This window comes from Scomber japonicus, chromosome 6, assembly GCF_027409825.1.
Source record: "Scomber japonicus isolate fScoJap1 chromosome 6, fScoJap1.pri, whole genome shotgun sequence".
Classification (NCBI taxonomy): domain Eukaryota; kingdom Metazoa; phylum Chordata; class Actinopteri; order Scombriformes; family Scombridae; genus Scomber; species Scomber japonicus.
This window is the reverse complement of record NC_070583.1, coordinates 14,764,962-14,782,036: the sequence shown is the minus strand read 5'-3', so window position 1 is coordinate 14,782,036 and position 17,075 is coordinate 14,764,962. Positions and strand designations below refer to the sequence as shown.

The window sequence follows — 17,075 nt, the reverse complement described above, 5'->3', positions numbered from 1 at the left end:
AAAGCTTCTAAAACAATCATTTAAGTGTAATGAACTTCTTATTATATTCTTGTATATGATTATGTGAAATTAACATTTGAAACATGCTCCTCCTTTTTTAAAGAGACCCTGTAAAAGGTCCAGTGGAGGTGCAGATGAAGGTGAACGAAGGTTGAATCCAGTTGTGGGGGGATCAGAGAGCGCGGGCCTTCCTCTCCACTTCACTGCAGTATTTATCAGAGAGCCCTGTAGCCCTGAAGCACATTGACAGATACATTTCAGGATTATTCTGTTCACACACAAGAAGACTTCAAGTCAGTCACTAAAATGTATCTTAACCTGCATGCACTTACTTGAGCTCGTTGAGCTTCTTCTCTTTGATCTCATCGAGGCGCATACGTCTCTGCCGGGCCTCCTCACTCAGCTGATCAGTCTCCTTGAAGATCTCTCTGCGCTTGGCTACTGCTGTGAGTTCACGTTCCTTCACCTGCTGCCTGATGGCCTCTGAGTGGCGGAGCGCCTTCTGACGCAGCTTTTGCTCCTCCTCCTTCTGTTTGATGATCGCCTCCTCCTGCACCCTGTTTGGAGAAATAAGTGAATGGTACAGCTATATGCACAAGATAGCAGGAATAACCAGAAACTTAATGAAGACTCTAATTATGACTGATGACTGAGAAGTTGTGTCCACAGTTTCTTACTTCAGCACCCTCTCAAACTCAGCCCTCTCTCGGCCAGCTTCAATGGACAGGCAGTGCTCTTTGCAGCGAAGCTGCTCCAAACGGGCTGCCTTTAGCATTGCTTCCTCCCGTGCCTTCTTGGCAGCCATCTCCTTCTCTTTTCTCCTCCATTCTCTGTCAGCAATTTCTTGGTTCCTACGAGCACGGAGCTCATCCTTCCAGAACAGACACGCACAAATACAAAATCATATAAAATGATTAATTGATACACTTTAATTGAGTAAAATGAGGTTTGCACACACATTGAAATATCTGCAGGTGGTTTGATTCCTAACTAGGCATGGGCTGGTTTCAAGGTATACCACGGTATGAAAAAGTCACGGTTTCAAAACCACTCAAATTTTCCGTCATACTGTTCCTGCCGTATGAGCAGGGTTTTTTTTATGGAGGTCCCTCAGGTAAAGTACCCCTCCTTCCCGTGCACTTCCAGTTGCTGTTACAAGCAGGTAGCTCTGCAGGCTGTATGATGGTCGAAGGAGGTGTGACTTGAGTTGGTTTAGGCTTAGTTGGTTTAGCCTCAGTTAAAGGACTGCATTCAGTTATTTTTTATTTTTTATTTTAAATACATATTTACTAATGTTCCATCATGTTCTATATATGTTTAAAAATAAAAGACTGTTTAATGGAAAAGTTTTTTTTTTTTTAGTTTTTAAAATATCACATTTTAGAGCTGCGATCATAATACCGTGAAACCGTGATATTTTTTGCCTAAGGTTATCATACCATCAGAATCTCATACCGGCCCATGCCTATTCCTAACCTGGTCTGCCTTGTAGTCTTTTGCTTTCTCCTGCTTAGCTCTCAGCCTGGCAATCTCCAACTCCTTCTCCTTCTTGATTTGCCTCTGCTGAGCCTCGTGTTCTGCCTCCCGCTCCTGCAGGAGTCGTGACATTTCTTTTTAAACACAAATGAACAATATCTGGATGGTAGAGTAAATGTGAAATATGTTGAGCATTGATGGCTGTCAAACTAAACTGTCCTCATGTTATTGCATGTTCATGGAGATGAGATCATTTGCTTTTTATCTGACCAGTTTGTTTTTGATGTATTCCATGTCTCTCATGTCAGCCAGCTTCTCCTCCTCTCTCCTCTGCTCCTTGGCCCGCACAGTCTCATTGTTGATGCGCATGATCTCCTGCTGCAGCTGCTGTTGCTCCTCCCTCTTCTTCTCCAGGGCCTGGAAGGAGACAACTGCTCAAAAACATACTCCAAAAACAATCACTGGATATCCCTCCCAGTCTGCATGTGCCCAAGTTTTAGTGGATGCTTGTGTGTGTTGTCTCCCCCCTGTGTCTGCACCTTGAGGTCCTCCAGGTTCATTTTCTCCTGTTTCTCTCGAATCTGATGTTTCTCGTGTTCTTTCATCTCATCTTGCAGTTGCTTCTCCTCCAGACGCTGCTGGATCTGGTTGTAAATTTTCTGCATTCCACTAGAAAATAACCCACACACGCAACACTTCACAAAAATTTTTGCATCTACGGCTCAACAGCAGCCTGCATCTTACAACAAGAATGGAGGTTATGTGTCAATCAATCTGTGAATGAGAATATAATTGTGTGTGTGAGTGTGTCTCCTCACCTGATCCTCTGTTGTTTGCGCAGCTCATCAATCTGATCCACAGTCTCCAAGGCCCTGCGGCGCTCCACCTCCATCATGGCATCCAGACGCTTCTCCTCCTCTGTCAACTCCGTACGGATCTGTTTCTTCTCTTGAATCTGGGCGTCACGTGTTGCTTGGCATTGAGCGCCCAGAATCAGCTGAGGGGACCACAAACACACACACAGAATGAAGGACTCACTCTCAGGCACATTTTAAAACTTTTGAGTATTTGCAGTACAGCTTCGTACCTTGTTGAGCTTTTTAATCTCCTCCTCTTGCTCCATCCTGAGAGCGTTGGCCCGTTCCAGCAAACGCTGTGCTCGGTCCCGGGCCTCTATCTCCAATTCAGTCAGTGCCGGGTTCTTCTTACGGGCCAGATCTGCCTCATAGATTTGATGCTTCTTCTCCTCTGCAGCTTTCTGGATGAGATGTGAGAGGTTTTTTGTGTTACTGGCAAGTTAAAACATAAACTTTAACATGACTGGAGTTGTTTTTATTTCCTACAATTTCCTCGTCTTTTTTCTTCTCATAAGCTGCCCTCAACGCCTCTCGCTCCTCCTTGGTAAGAACCTGGGATCTTGAGGTAATCTGCTCAAACACAGCTGCTGGTAGGATGATGGACTCTCCAGAAGGATCTTTATAGGGGACTCTGACAACAAAAAAAAAGGCTGGTTTTAATACTGCATAATCACTATGTTCTAAGTGTCTTTATCATACTGTGATATTGGATGTGGGTAAATTATTAATAGCATAGCATTCACTTTCCATATTTCCTGTTATTTTGAAATGAAATGCATTTGCTTTTCATACGCACAAACAAACAGACAATATTTAGAGTTTATGAGTGAGTTATTGTTTACTTGAGATTGCGGATGAGGTCCTTGGTGACGATTTGCATAGTCTCTCCTTGTTGGTTGGTCAGGGGTGGATTTCTGGTCACGGGGGCTGAGCGACCACGTCTTTCTGGCTGTGATGACTCCTGGATAGGGTTAGCATAATGTCACAAAACCAGAACATGTTTCCTCTCCAGCCTCGCAACTGCATAACATACTTTCAATGACACATTAGCAAACTGGGCTCATTGTACTGCTATAACACCAACGCTAACAGCTACATGGAAAGAAATGGCAAAGGTTATTGGCCTTGATTTCTAATGGAAATCATTCATTTGTGCTAATATTCATTATTTTCTTCATGCAGTTGTTATTGTTAGTTCATGCAACTGCTCAACTTTTTTGATCCCCTTTTTAAATTCTTTTTTCTATTGTTTTTAGCTGTGGTTTCTGATTATGTTTGTGTTCTGTGATCCTTTGGTGGGTTATGCTTTTCATTGATTACATTACATCAGTGGTCTGTCAATATTATATTGAGCACTCATTAGACTAACATAGCATATATAACATGGGAGATCAATATCTGTAAACCTTGTCGATGGTCAACTAACTTAAAAAATTGCTGATTGCACACACACAAACACACGCGCACACACAGACACGCGCGCACGCACACACAGACACACACATACACTCACACACACTCTTACCGGCGTGACGCCCCCAAACAGGGTCTCGTCCACCTCAGAGGTGGGGGCTCGGGTGCGGTACCGGCGGTTGAAGGAGCTGCTCCTTGAACCCGCGGAGCTGGATCCAACCCTCTACAAGAGATCAACGTTAACGTGAATTATCACTATAATGCTAATAAAAGTACAGCAGGTTAACTGTATGCAGTGACATATCATTTTGTGTATTTATAGTACGTTACTCACCATGATTGACCCTTGGATAATGATGTCCGGCGCAACTAAGAATGAAGAGGTCTGAAAAAGGTTGTTTTTTTTTTTAATGGCGTTAAATAAGTGTCAAAGACTGATCATACGAGCTAAACTTTTTTTTTAGCAATGAATGTAATCACAGCGCAGATAAAGTGTGTCCACAATTTAGCAAACGTCCGTTGACAATTTGGATATGTTTGTTGTCTGTTGCCTGGCAACAAACATGACAGCTGAAAGGAGGAGGGGTGTTGTGACGATTTGTGCTGCCGTGTCGAAAAATGCTCCTGTAGTAAATCGATAGTGGAGGCTTATTTTTTTTATTGAACACACAAACAACAAAAACAACAAAACATAGAGAGACATACATCTTCTCGCAAAGACCACACAACCACGCACAATGAAATGCTGCCAAACTGCAAAGAGATACAAAACAAAAAAAACCCCAAAAGACTATACAAGGTACAAGTAGAAAGTCATCCCGCAGATCACCATGCACACAACCAAAAACAACAAAGAACCTAGGGAGGAGCAAAGTCCCAGGCATAAAAGAAAAAAGCAATAAATGAGACATATCTTCACAGGTCTTTCCAGCTATTTTGCTGGAGTACAAGTTTTTAAGGTACTGGAAAAATAACTTGAAAACATTTATAAACCAGTTAAAGGAGGGTTTGCTATTTCTCCACTTACTACAATGAATATGATATTTACCCATTAAAATAATCATATCTATCATATCATATAAAATATGCTTTTGTATTATTTTGGTGAATTTTTATTGAGATTAGGCCTACAACTTCAATATTAACCATTAACTCCACTGTTATAGTATAGACACTCCAAAATCACTACACACATTCTTGTCACAGTCTTGTCATGGTCATAGAACAGATGTTTGGGAAAAATATATTTTTGCGTAATTTTCCCCACTGTGGCCATCTATTCTAATAGGGGTTGTCGGCTCATCAATTCAATTTGATTGCTTTTGTCTGTTTTGATTTCTATTACTGTTATTAGGCTATTAAAACGGAGAGGTGTCTTGCACATGTAGCCTCTCCGTTTTCTTATTTTCATGTCTCTCTTATTTTAATCTCTCTCAAACATTCGCTCCTAATATTTTTTTTATATTAGGAGCGAATGTTTGAGAGAGAGATTATGTTAGCCTACGAAACAATAAAAGAAATCAAAACAGACAAAAGCAATCAAATGGAAATGTTGAGGCGACGGTACCAATTGGCCACAGTAGTGAAAATTACGCAAAATATATATTTTTCCCAAACAGCTGTTGTAGTATGACCATGACGAGACGAAAAGATCTCATAATTACAAGATGAGGTGTCTATTTTTTTTTTCCAGTGAATGCCATGCGCTTCCGTAATGTATCACTCACTTACAACACATACACAAACAGTGCAGTAAACATAGAAACAAAAGGATAAACATGATATAATATAGTTATAGCCTAATGCATTTATACTGTACGGTCTGTGACTCATTCAGAGACTGTCTGGGCGGTGCCAGTCGGTCCACATGTTGCGGAAACTATAACACAACTATGATTCACACTGCAGTGTACTCATCTGCAGCTCTTCATTGAAAACCGAGACTATAGAGTTACTTTGTTAAAGTTCAACACGGCACCAGCTACTAGGTAGATAATCATGCTGCAGAGCTTTAAGAGTAGGGCGTAGCTGTTTGTTTACACTTCCTGTTTTGGCTGCTACTTTCACAATCCATGATCATCTGTGAAGTATAGATCATTGTAAAGGTACATTTTGCGCTTTTCCTGCACTTATTTGAAAGGTGGGAACGACTTGAGCTATTTTTCAGTAACAATATGCTTCAGACACTAAACTAATCTCTCTTCTGCACCTTTGTACATAATACAGAAACTAGGATCTGCATGAATGCCTCTGTTTTCTGTTGATGTGCTGTTCTCACCCACCTCTCCCCTTTTGGAGATGATCCTCCCCCTGGTGGTCTGGAGTAACTATTGGACACCATGGTGAATTATTAACTCCATCAGCTCCTTCCACAACATCCTAGATGGACTAACACCAGCAGAGAAGAACACTGACAAGGTCATTGTTAAAGTAGGACACTTTCTTTTTTATAAGTCTGTGCCTAAAGGGAAGAATTATCATCAGTGTTGAATTGTCTTTTCAACCCCTGCTGGCTGGCCTGAAGTACATGATTAAATCAGCGTCAGGTGGAGAAGTTGACCATTAACCTTCCCTACTGATTGCAAACACTTCTTCGCTTGTAACCAGCTGCTTCCATACTGTGGATCCTGAAGCAAAGTTCACTGTCACAGGCAGCAGAGGTCTGTGAGACGGTAGGAGGTTGCTCTCTCCGCTTGATCGTTTTCTATTTTTCTCTTTTTTTGCAGGAATAAATCTGCAGTCATGGCTACAGCAAATTACGGATACTACAGAGGCACTATATTTTTAGCCATGTTTGTTGGCTACACATTGTACTACTTTAACAGAAAGACATTCTCCTTTGTGATGCCTTCTGTAATGGAAGAGATTACGCTGGATAAGGATGACCTGGGTATGAGACACTTTGTGTTCATTTTATGCTTAATCATGATCCTTTGCATGTATTGTGCTGTCATATTTTATAACATAACCTGAAGGCTGCTTGAAACTATATCTTTTAACAAGACTGCATGTAGTTTCATCTGCTCTGTGTAAACTCTTCCTCTCCTCCCCTAACTTTGTTCAGGCACAATCACCAGCAGTCAGTCTTTGGCCTACGCTATCAGTAAGTTCATCAGCGGTGTGCTTTCGGACCAGATCAGTGCCCGTTGGCTCTTCTCCATTGGCTTGTTCATGGTGGGAGGCATCAACGTGGTCTTCTCCTGGTCCTCCACCGTAGCCGTCTTCTCTGGCCTGTGGTTCCTCAACGGCCTGGGCCAGGGCCTCGGCTGGCCTCCCTGTGGCAGAGTGCTGCGCAAGGTATTAGTGATGCAATGTTGCAAATGTTTAGTTTTTATTTTTCTCTCTTGATGGTTTAAAGATAGGAAGCATAATACATCCTGTCATTAACACAGGATCACACACAAAACCTTGGATTCAGTCATAGGTGAGAATGCAGATCCAATGAGACACATTAAATATATGAAAATAAGGAGTTAAAGTATAAATATGTTACTGGGCACTGATAAAATTACACATATATTCCCCAATAGGGTTTTGTTTATTTGCACAGTTTAAAATCAAACAAATCTTACATCATATAAAATAAATGTATTCTGTTAAAGATGTGTTATGATATGTTGTGAAACCAACTGTTACAACTCTGAGTCTTTTTAACAGCATGCTCTGTAGGACTTAAAGGAAGATGTCATTTTAACCAAATAAGTAAGAGTTGCATATTGACACTGTCTAATAAATATAGTTTTGCAAGTAGCTCCTTATTGCTAACAATAAACAGTACCCGATATTTGAATAATATTAGCCCTATTAAAGTCTTGAAAAACTTTTTATCACAATCAGTGAACAAAGTCACAAACATACTGTTCACTTCCTTAAAGGCCCTGAAAACCTTCAAATCCTAATGACCAGAAAAGCAAAAATCAAAGTAAACTTTCAGGAAGAAGCGCCATTTGGCATTATTTATCAGGAGTTTAACACTTGAAAACTGCAAATATGCTTCATTAGGACTTTGTAAGATGTGTGTATGTATGACAGTGATCTAGTGACATAACCAAACAATCTGTCAATGCATTTGGATTTAAATGTTGCTAAATCCTGATTGGATTGGACTGAATAGCTATAATAAAAAGCAGATAAAGAAAATATGTTTTCATGTCCTGTAATAGGTTTGTAATTGAACAGATTTGCTTCACCTCACAATAATCCTAATCACGTTTGATAATCAACTATGATGGTTGTTACTTGGATTGGTCTTAATGGTAGCATCATTTATAATGCATTTAAACCCAATAAATAAAGCAGTGTTATGTTCTGTACTCAATGTGAAAAGTTCTTTCTTGCCCTTATGTGACCTTACCAATTTGTCATCTGTCAGTCAGTTATTACCTGCTGTCAGTTCACAACACTACAGTGGTTCAGTTATTTCATCCTTCCTGTACTTCAAAGGCGAGATAATGACACTTCCTGCCAGGTCTGTCATGATTTCATGTCATTATTTCCTTTTCTCTGCTGTCAGTGGTTCGAGCCCTCTCAGTTCGGGACATGGTGGGCAATTCTCTCCTGCAGCATGAATCTGGCTGGCAGCTTGGGCCCAATCATCGCCTCAGTGCTGACCCAGAGTTACAGCTGGAGGACGATCCTGTCGGTCTCTGGAATGATTTGTATGGTGGTCTCCTTTGTCTGCCTGCTGGTCATCAAGAACGAGCCTAAGGATGTGGGGCTGCCCAATATAGAGGTGGCAGCCAAGAAGAGCAAAGGAGGTGAGTCTGGCTTTGACTGATTCATGATAGAGTAACAGTAACAGTCAACACTGAAAATGTGCATCGTCCAGATGTGTGTGTTTTCGTACAGCATGTGCCTTTTGTGACTAAAGGTCAGTGACTCTGTGGACTCTGTACCCACTGTGCCCCTCACATGCCTCCTGTGTGAACCGCCTCTAGCTCACACGCAGTTAAAGTGATATGGCTGAACAGTCTATGAAATGCTAGAGGGCTTTGAATTAAAAATGATGGATAGAGGAAGTGGCGACATGTGGCAAAAACTTGGCTGTCTGCAACTAATAGTATAACTTTATCACTCAGTCAGTTAGTCACGGACATTCGTGTTCATAAGGCTGCACCCTCTGTTGCAGTCTAGCCAAAAACCATGTGTGGCATCTGACTATAAGTAGGGATCCCACCCACCTACACCTTTCTTATTGGGATGTTATATTGCACATATGGCTTTGTGTTGATGGTAACATTTCAGTTATATACACAAGGTATGTACATAAAGATATTGGTCAAACAGGGTTTATCTTCTTCCTGCTTCCCATTCAGGATCCTCCAGCAATGAAAGCACCCTATCTGAGTTCCTTTTGTCACCCTACCTGTGGCTGCTCTCTGTGTCCTATCTGGTGGTGTTTGGGGTAAAGACGGCCTGCACTGACTGGGGCCAGCTGTTTCTCATTCAGGACAAGGGCCAGTCTACACTGATGGGTATGGAAGAAGGCTACGGCAGAAGAAATGTGTTCAGTTTCATTGTCTGATTGTTTCGTTTGAGTCACTATATTCTTCTTCATAGGTAGCTCATACATGAGTGCCCTGGAGGTTGGAGGCCTGTTGGGCAGTCTTGCAGCAGGTTACTTCTCTGACAAGGCAGTGGCCAAAGTGAGTTTGCATTCTCATCTCCACAATATGGCAGAACAATCAATCCTATTAATCTGTTTGGTTTTTATGTGGGTTATAATGTGTGTAAAATGTGTTGTGGTAAGTGCAAAGGTACGCTAAGTGTCCCAAAGGCGTGTTTACTCTTATCTTGTGCAGAATCAAGTTGAGTGCTTATATCCAGTCTGAAGATGTTTCCATGGTGATCTATGTGCTCCAAAACTAACCATACTGTTTTGCCTCTACCAGCTGGCAACAGAATGGCCCTACTAATTGTATTTCCTTAATTACTGCATATCACAGACCTAATTTGCAATAATTTCAAGCATCTGTTTCCACTCCAGTTTAGTTCCTTTTCCTCCATATTTATTAACACTAATTGCAGGCTGACTTCTTAAATACAATCTTATCCTGGCCAGTCACCATCAAGCTCATTCACAACTAAGCCATATCTTTGTTTTAATGTGACTGCTACCCAATTTAGCCAAGAAATCCAATTTCTCTTTATGAATTTCCCCCCTTTTTTTACAGCAAGGCATGAGAAGCTATGGCAATCCCCGCCATTTCATCCTGATCATCATGATGGCTGGGATGTTTGTGTCCATGTACCTATTCAGAGTCACTGTCACTCCAGACAGTCCGAAGGTATCTAACATTCCAGAGGATGAAGAAAGTTTAAAACTGTGTAGATTCATTAACTCAACACACTGCATGTCAGACCCTGGATGTATCTCTAAGAAAATCTCTCTTTGACTGCACATTTAGGTGTGGATATTAGTCTTGGGTGCTGTCTTTGGTTTCTGCTCCTACGGACCAATAGCGTTGTTTGGAGTTATAGCTAATGAGAGTGCCCCGTCCAACTACTGTGGGACGTCACATGCCATTGTAGCCCTGATGGCCAACAGTAAGTGGATTGGTTTTCATTTTAGAAATATGACATCATGAATCAACTCTAAATATAGATCCTGACATACAGCACTGCAATAGATCCACATTATGAATTGTAAGATACTTTACAGGTCCTTTACTAAACAAGAGTTGTGCAGACTGGTGTGGAATAATGAAGAGTGGATCATTAATCCCTGTGTTTTCTCCTTAGTTGGTGGCTTCCTTTCTGGACTTCCATTCAGCACAATTGCCAAGCACCACGGCTGGGAAATGGCCTTCTGGGTAGCAGAGATATTCTGTGGTGCCATCGCTGTTGGATTCTTCCTGCTGCGCAACATTCGAACCAAGATGGGTCACGTGTCCAAAAAGGCAGACTAAAATAGATCATTGCACCTCATTCTCAGCTTTCAGAGGAAGCTGAATATTTTGAGACATCATTGTATGTTCATATTTTTCTTACTTGATTTTTTTTTTATACCACAGTATTTTCTCAGTCATACAGGGCATAAGTGTCAACAAAGACGTTGATCACTTCTTCCTCAATACAGTTTTGAAAGCTGCTTTTCTACATACTGTATACCCAGTCTGTACTAAGTGCATTAATAACTCAACAAGTGAATGTACATGACCTCACATGATGTAAGCCATGTATTCTTAGACACTAGATGGTTTGTTAAACAAAACCACCTGAGAGATAATCCTTGGAAAACTGGCAGGCACTTTCAAAAAATACTTGGCAGGTGATTGGATGAACCATGTGTCTATCAACTCTGATAGATAGAGCTGGATTACATGAGAATCCTCATAGGATGTGTGATCTTGTGATGTCATTATCTCATAACTCCAGCTGCCTCACAAGGTAATATACCATGAATGGTGTAATTAAAAGTGGCGAAAACACTACTGGAGAACTTTTTCTTCCTGAAAGCCATTTAAATCTTTTAATAAAAAAATGAATAGAACAAAAGTAGAAACTGGTTTAGAGGTTGGTGTTTCTTTCAGTATCTTTTGTACAGTAACTTTGTAATTATGAATCATGAATGGAATTATAAGACTTATAAGATGCTCCTCTTTTTTTGGAGAAAGCAGTCCATGGTTTAAATAAATGATATCTTGTTATGCTATTCTCAGTCATTTTCACAACAGTTAGACCACAGCTGTTTCATATATGGTACAAGCAGCCAAAAACAAACATGATGTAAAACCTTTTAAATACATACGCAAGTTTAATTTTTCCAAGTATTTACAAAACATTAAGTATTTACAAAGTGTTAATACCAACTGACAAAGCAAACAAACAGGATCCTTTCATTCTTTTAACATTTACAGCTGCACTTCATCCACAGTCATATAAAGTCAGTGGCTGTGGTTGAAAATGACCACGTTTCAGCTGATTCTCAACTTCTTTAGTTCAAGATCCAGCTCCAAAGTTTCCAGCTTTCTCTGCAATCTCCAAAGCACTCTTCAAATTCTGATCAAAGAGTTCACACCTGGGGGAAAAAAACACATAAAATTAGACATTTACAGTCACAGATAAATTGATTATCAAAATAGTTACCAATTAATGTTCTCTCAATCGACTAAAAGTGATTAATTGCCCTGTGGGTGCAGTTCTAAATGTAACATGTACTAATTTTAAGGCATGTAAGAACAAAAACTATGTGTAAAACGACATCATCCTTTTCTCAGATGTGATTTTTACCTGATCGGCATTTCCAGAGAATAAAACGGGTTCTTGAGAGCAAAATCTGAATAGATCTCATAAATCTTCCTCAGCAATGCATCAATGCCAGATTGTCGAGGGTCCGCCAGCACGATGAACTTGATCCCTGAGAGGAAAGAGATGGAGCAAAAAGCAAGATATAATTTACATAGTAAGTAAATTAGGCTTGTTTGTGGGGTGGTCTCATAAGGATGTTACTGACTAGGTGGGTTTTTTACACCACTGACCTGTGAGAGTCTGGTAGCAGTGGAGTTTAAAGACATCTGTTTCTAGCATCTCGATTCCTGAGCTGCCAACTTCAGGGGACAGCTGTGATCCTATAGCAAACAACCTGGAAAAAAACAAGACCCAAAACAGGCAATTTAATATTTGTGAAAGGGAAGTCACTGATACTGTTTGGAGGACAGAGAATGCAGCATCAGCTTTTATCATTGAAGCAATCTCAAAGACCCTCTACAACAACATAATCCACTTTAAAACCACTGGAAACCCAAATCTACAAAAGCCTGCTAACTATACAATGTCAGGTCTAAAGTACTAAAAATTAGTTTCAATCCAAATTTGAATTGGGGGTAGTTATGCTCAGGCATTTAATACGAAAATATGATAATAATTAATTCTGTAAACCCAACTCACAGTTCCTGCCAGCAGCCAGAGAGATGTCAATCAAAACGTGATCTACCACTCCTACACAGTCTTAAGGACTGGTCTGATTAGTAACATGAGCTGTTTTTCAATAGTTATGAATGTTTGTTTTTTTCACTCTTATTTTGGGGATGCTTAATGAGGCACTATTTGATATCATATATCATATATTCCTGAGGCTTTAAAGTAAGGGAGTATGAGTACTTGGAGGGGGGGGTGTCTGATCAGTATTTGGTATATCTCTAGTTTGAGATGCAGAGCTCCCTGCTGATCACTTGAGAATATCAAAATTTATGAAGGGAGTAGTCTGTTTCCGTGGCCCGCCTCCAAATGAAGGTTGAGAGGTGCTGACTTTAGTGTCTTGCTCTGTGACTATTCAGCAGAATGGATGCCTGCCAACACTTAGACTGCCCCAGTGTGAAACCTGGATGTGACTTACGAGTGGAACATGGACGCCAGCATCAGCTTCTCATTGGAGCTTAGTCGGGCCCGTCCAAATCGAATAGACACTGGATAATTTGCGGGATCTTTTAAGTATTCAAGGATGTCCTTTCCATCTGCTGTATTCTTTCCAAGCACATCAGCTCCATTGATGGAGAGCACTGCATGGCCCACTGGGAAAGACAACAGAAATGTATATGAAGCAAGCAACAGCACTTTTGTCTATGAATATATATCTAACATCTAGCCCAGGTCAAACACCTACGACACAGTATAGAAATGTCACTAGACGTGCAACATACAGTGTCATACTATATAAAAGAGACTGTAAATAAGTAACTAATTAAGTCAGATTATTGGTAACCATTGAAATAGACAACTCTGAAATCAGCTTCCAACTCAAATGAAGGGAAAAGGTGTTACACATTATAGTACAAAGCTACACACTTTTAACATTTATGAAACCAGGCACAGACCAAGAACCTCTATACTTATCACATCTGGACTAGATTACCATGGAATCCACATAGACTCGTTAAACCACAGTATCAGATTTGTGAACCACTTTACTATGCTTATGAAATCAGAAAAAAGGGCAATTTCACAATTCTTTCCCATCCAGAACACATTTGACCAGATTCAAATAAGAAACCACAATACTTTCTACTGTCAAATCTGGACCAGATCATAATAATTAACATTTAACAAGTGTACACAGTGAGTTTTGACCTGGGCCTGGTCTAATGTGGTCTGAATGGGGGAAAGCAAAATTGCCCTTTTGTAAGTTTTCATGAATAAAATGAAAAATACACGGATCTGAGCGGGGCTTTTTTTTTACTATTCTGCACTCTTTCATGAGTGTAAGAGCTGAAAAAAAGCAGGTTCAGCTATTAAATATCATTACTGCCATGTTCCCCTTAACCCGAATAGGAAGCTAATTTCAGCGTCGTTCAAATTAGTGCGTCCTAATTAAGAGACTGGCATAGATAGACGATCAGTCAGTGTATTAGTAAATATGTTTTCACTTGTATATGATTAGCCTACTTATATAATCTAATGCAGACATGAACAGTCAGCGCTGTAGCTGTAGGCTAACATTACCTCTGATTCCGTCCCGCTGTCCAAACGACACGATCACTTTTTCATCGTGATGTTTAAGCACCAAATCTAAAGGATGGCTAAACGTTTTCTCCACCTCCGCTCTCGGGACATAATTGTCATATTGGTAAATTAAACCTCCAGCCTTATTGACCACAAACACACTGAAGATCACCATCTTGGAAACGTCCTGAACAGCTGACACGAAATGTGTCATGTGACCACAACTGTAGTCTTTACAAATGCCAGAAAAATGCCTAAATGTGCGCTCACTTGGTTATTTTATTTTTTTTAAATAACATGAATGTTTATATTTCCCCCTTTAGAAAAAAAGAGCGGTGTGCAGTAGCTTAGTGAGCTGATAATAAGTATCGTAACCAGAATGTGTGAAAACTAAGGAAGAACTCAACTTCCCATAATTCCCTGATCAACTTCCGCATGTACGGGTTGTCTAAGGGGCTTTTGCACGGACGGACTTCCTTTCGCTCCGACATCTTGACGAGGAAACATGGTGAGGACCGCTAGGACCTGTTTTGTCGAAACAAAACTAATATTTGACGTGTTTTTGTAACTCATCTTGAGTTATAATCATTCGGAATAAATGTCGAAGAATCTATATTCACTGAGATAAAAGTGTGCTGATGTATGATGTATGACATTTGACTCATTTAGCTGCTGGTTAGCTCGCTTGCTAACCACCATGCTTTCATGCTGCACTGTGTTGCCAGAAAACGAGCTGAGGACAGTTATAGTTAGTACATCCACAGAAAAACCAACTAGATACTCACTTGTACACATAATGCTCGTACCTATTAACTGTATTTACGATGCTAATAAAGAGACATGATAAAGGGTGAGCTGAAACGCTTTAAAGACTCAGACAAGGCCGCCACATGCCGGCCGTAGCTCCTGCAGTCGTTTGCCCACTAGCCTGATACTTTGTCTTGATGTTAGCAAAGTATTGAATTTGTTGACCATATAAACTAAAGCATGTGGTTAAAAGGTTGTTAATCTGTTGTCCTGTTTCTAGCCTCCTAAGCAAGATAAGAAGAAGGACACCGGGAAGTCCAAAAAGGACAAGGACCCAGTCAACAAGTCTGGAGGCAAAGCCAAGAAGAAGGTAACATAATGCACGTACATGTGGCATCAACCTGTTGGCGTGATCCCCATTATCCCTTTAATACTAACGCCACGTTTTTCCTTGAGTAGAAGTGGTCCAAGGGAAAAGTGAGGGACAAGCTCAACAACCTGGTCCTCTTCGACAAGGCGACCTACGACAAGCTGTACAAAGAAGTTCCCAACTACAAACTCATCACACCAGCTGTTGTGTCTGAGAGGCTGAAGATCCGTGGCTCCCTGGCCAGGAATGCCCTCCAGGAACTGCTCGCTAAAGGTGAACTTCACCTCTTAAGTTCATAGCCCCCAAATTATGCGTACTCGAGCTGTCAAAATATCTGCAATTGAATGAAATATCATTGGGGTGGTTTTTGAGGTGGTATATAAGGGGGCAGAAACATTGAGGTGTGGGTTTGTAGTTTTAACACACTTGATTGATTTATATTAGTGTAGGTTAAATTTGGATGTCATGTAAAACTGCTTTTCTTTAGATGCTAGATAGAGCTGTGCAGTATGTATTTGATCCTTTTCGAAGCAAATTTGCCCTTTTGTGAACTCTACTTATTTCAGATCAGTGGCAGGTGATGCCCAGATTTATCTCTGGGTAGTGCTGACTAATTTAAATGAGAGGGAATAGTAGAATTTTAGCCAAAACAGGAAAATTAGATGTTATATTTATTCATTATATTTCAGATGAATTATTTGCTACATTAATGTGTATCCAGTGAATAGTTCATTTATAAGGGAAGTGAGAACTTGCCTGAATGTTTTTTGATATCCCAGGTCATCTCATTTTTAGGAATACATGTCTTTTACATCAGGAGTGTTCTAGCTTAAATCCCAGAAGGGCAACAAGCATGTTTTATCATCCACAATATTGTGCTATAACATTAAGATCATCTCATTGATAGGCCCCACAGCCATCAGCGCTGCTTGTTGGCTGTCATTTATTAAGGTTGTCACCATGTGAGTGGGGTGCAGAGGGACTACGCTAACATCATAAAAATGGCCCAACTGCAACAGTTTCTGTCACTACTTTTGAAATTTATTCTTCTCCAAAATTCAGTAATTACAAGATAAAGTTGATTACCATTTGAAAATGTTTAAATATCTTACAGTCCAATTGATCTTTATTTGAAGTGTTGCCTGCAACAGTCAAAGGTTTGCTACATTGCAAGCTGACTAAAAAACAAACATGGAATGGTTTGTGTGAATGTGAGGAATAACAATGAGTGATGATATGCTGACAGACGATTATCCTGTTTTATCTTTCAGGCATGATCAAACTGGTGTCCAAGCACAGAGCACAGCTGATTTACACACGTAACACCAAGGGTGGAGATGAGGAGGCAGCAGCAGAGAAATCATAATCTGGTACGACAGCAGAAACTGTACACGTGCATGTATTTTGTATATTTTGGGTTTTTTACATTCACTGACCTGCATTTTATTTTTCTCTTTCAGGTTCTCCTGTTTGTTTCCTGTGATGAGCTGTTTGTAATGAAAGGTGAATAAAAAAGTAAAGACTAAAAACGTTGCTGTTTTTCACTTTTTGCCGTCAGTAATAGCAACCTGCTATTTTGCTTGTTTATATCAGGTATCAGATATATGAATGTCATCAGATATTTGTGATTTAGTTAGGTATATTGTTGAAGAAAATTCAGCCAAGGACACTTTTCAGACTTCCTGCATACTGCAAACTATTGACCAATGATGAAAATTTAAAGTATTACATTTTCAGCCAGTAAGGCCAAACGTGATAATGAAAAGTGATTA

At 40.2% G+C, this 17,075-nt stretch overlaps 4 protein-coding genes across 4 annotated transcripts; 2 read left to right on the top strand and 2 right to left on the bottom strand.

Annotated features, from left to right (window-relative positions):
* Window positions 1–69: 69 nt before the first annotated feature.
* cfap45 (cilia and flagella associated protein 45) lies at window positions 70–6,087 on the bottom strand. The gene is made up of 12 exons (XM_053320155.1): window positions 6,025–6,087; window positions 3,859–3,969; window positions 3,176–3,294; window positions 2,820–2,964; window positions 2,564–2,734; window positions 2,295–2,473; window positions 2,016–2,145; window positions 1,747–1,893; window positions 1,477–1,590; window positions 678–871; window positions 333–557; window positions 70–233 (listed from the first exon to the last, which is right to left on the bottom strand). The coding sequence occupies exons 1-12, from the start codon at window positions 6,085–6,087 to the stop codon at window positions 173–175; spliced, it is 1,659 nt and encodes a 552-aa protein (XP_053176130.1). The 3' UTR covers window positions 70–172.
* A 240-nt stretch (window positions 6,088–6,327) lies between these two features.
* slc37a4a (solute carrier family 37 member 4a) lies at window positions 6,328–11,395 on the top strand. Its single transcript, XM_053320824.1, has 8 exons — window positions 6,328–6,636; window positions 6,811–7,043; window positions 8,260–8,503; window positions 9,062–9,220; window positions 9,306–9,391; window positions 9,920–10,033; window positions 10,154–10,292; window positions 10,488–11,395. The coding sequence occupies exons 1-8, from the start codon at window positions 6,489–6,491 to the stop codon at window positions 10,652–10,654; spliced, it is 1,290 nt and encodes a 429-aa protein (XP_053176799.1). The 5' UTR covers window positions 6,328–6,488; the 3' UTR covers window positions 10,655–11,395.
* A 110-nt stretch (window positions 11,396–11,505) lies between these two features.
* Window positions 11,506–14,367, bottom strand: trappc4 (trafficking protein particle complex subunit 4). The gene is made up of 5 exons (XM_053320825.1): window positions 14,187–14,367; window positions 13,084–13,258; window positions 12,227–12,330; window positions 11,979–12,105; window positions 11,506–11,766 (listed from the first exon to the last, which is right to left on the bottom strand). The coding sequence occupies exons 1-5, from the start codon at window positions 14,359–14,361 to the stop codon at window positions 11,688–11,690; spliced, it is 660 nt and encodes a 219-aa protein (XP_053176800.1). The 5' UTR covers window positions 14,362–14,367; the 3' UTR covers window positions 11,506–11,687.
* A 271-nt stretch (window positions 14,368–14,638) lies between these two features.
* On the top strand, window positions 14,639–16,832 carry rps25 (ribosomal protein S25). Its single transcript, XM_053320847.1, has 5 exons — window positions 14,639–14,694; window positions 15,214–15,303; window positions 15,393–15,576; window positions 16,575–16,673; window positions 16,764–16,832. Exons 1-4 carry the CDS (start codon window positions 14,692–14,694, stop codon window positions 16,667–16,669), a joined length of 372 nt encoding a protein of 123 aa, XP_053176822.1. The 5' UTR covers window positions 14,639–14,691; the 3' UTR covers window positions 16,670–16,673; window positions 16,764–16,832.
* Window positions 16,833–17,075: the final 243 nt, after the last annotated feature.

What these genes read in the sequence shown, in the direction of transcription:
- rps25 (XM_053320847.1), top strand. An exon ending in GAGGCAAAGCCAAGAAGAAG is followed by an intron (nt 15,304 to 15,392) that starts GTAACATAATGC and finishes TTCCTTGAGTAG; the next exon opens with AAGTGGTCCAAGGGAAAAGT. An exon ending in CCAGGAACTGCTCGCTAAAG is followed by an intron (nt 15,577 to 16,574) that starts GTGAACTTCACC and finishes TTTATCTTTCAG; the next exon opens with GCATGATCAAACTGGTGTCC.
- trappc4 (XM_053320825.1), bottom strand. Translation starts at nt 14,361, where the DNA reads ATGGTGATCTTCAGTGTGTTTGTGGTCAATAAGGCTGGAGGTTTAATT. An exon ending in CTGGCGTCCATGTTCCACTC is followed by an intron (nt 12,331 to 13,083) that starts GTAAGTCACATC and finishes GTTTTTTTCCAG; the next exon opens with GTTGTTTGCTATAGGATCAC. An exon ending in CTGCTACCAGACTCTCACAG is followed by an intron (nt 12,106 to 12,226) that starts GTCAGTGGTGTA and finishes CTTTCCTCTCAG; the next exon opens with GGATCAAGTTCATCGTGCTG.
- cfap45 (XM_053320155.1), bottom strand. Translation starts at nt 6,087, where the DNA reads ATGGTGTCCAATAGTTACTCCAGACCACCAGGGGGAGGATCATCTCCA. An exon ending in TGTTTGGGGGCGTCACGCCG is followed by an intron (nt 3,295 to 3,858) that starts GTAAGAGTGTGT and finishes AACCCTATCCAG; the next exon opens with GAGTCATCACAGCCAGAAAG. An exon ending in AGATTAAAAAGCTCAACAAG is followed by an intron (nt 2,474 to 2,563) that starts GTACGAAGCTGT and finishes TGGTCCCCTCAG; the next exon opens with CTGATTCTGGGCGCTCAATG.
- slc37a4a (XM_053320824.1), top strand. Translation starts at nt 6,489, where the DNA reads ATGGCTACAGCAAATTACGGATACTACAGAGGCACTATATTTTTAGCC. An exon ending in TCACTCCAGACAGTCCGAAG is followed by an intron (nt 10,034 to 10,153) that starts GTATCTAACATT and finishes CTGCACATTTAG; the next exon opens with GTGTGGATATTAGTCTTGGG. An exon ending in TGTAGCCCTGATGGCCAACA is followed by an intron (nt 10,293 to 10,487) that starts GTAAGTGGATTG and finishes TTTTCTCCTTAG; the next exon opens with TTGGTGGCTTCCTTTCTGGA.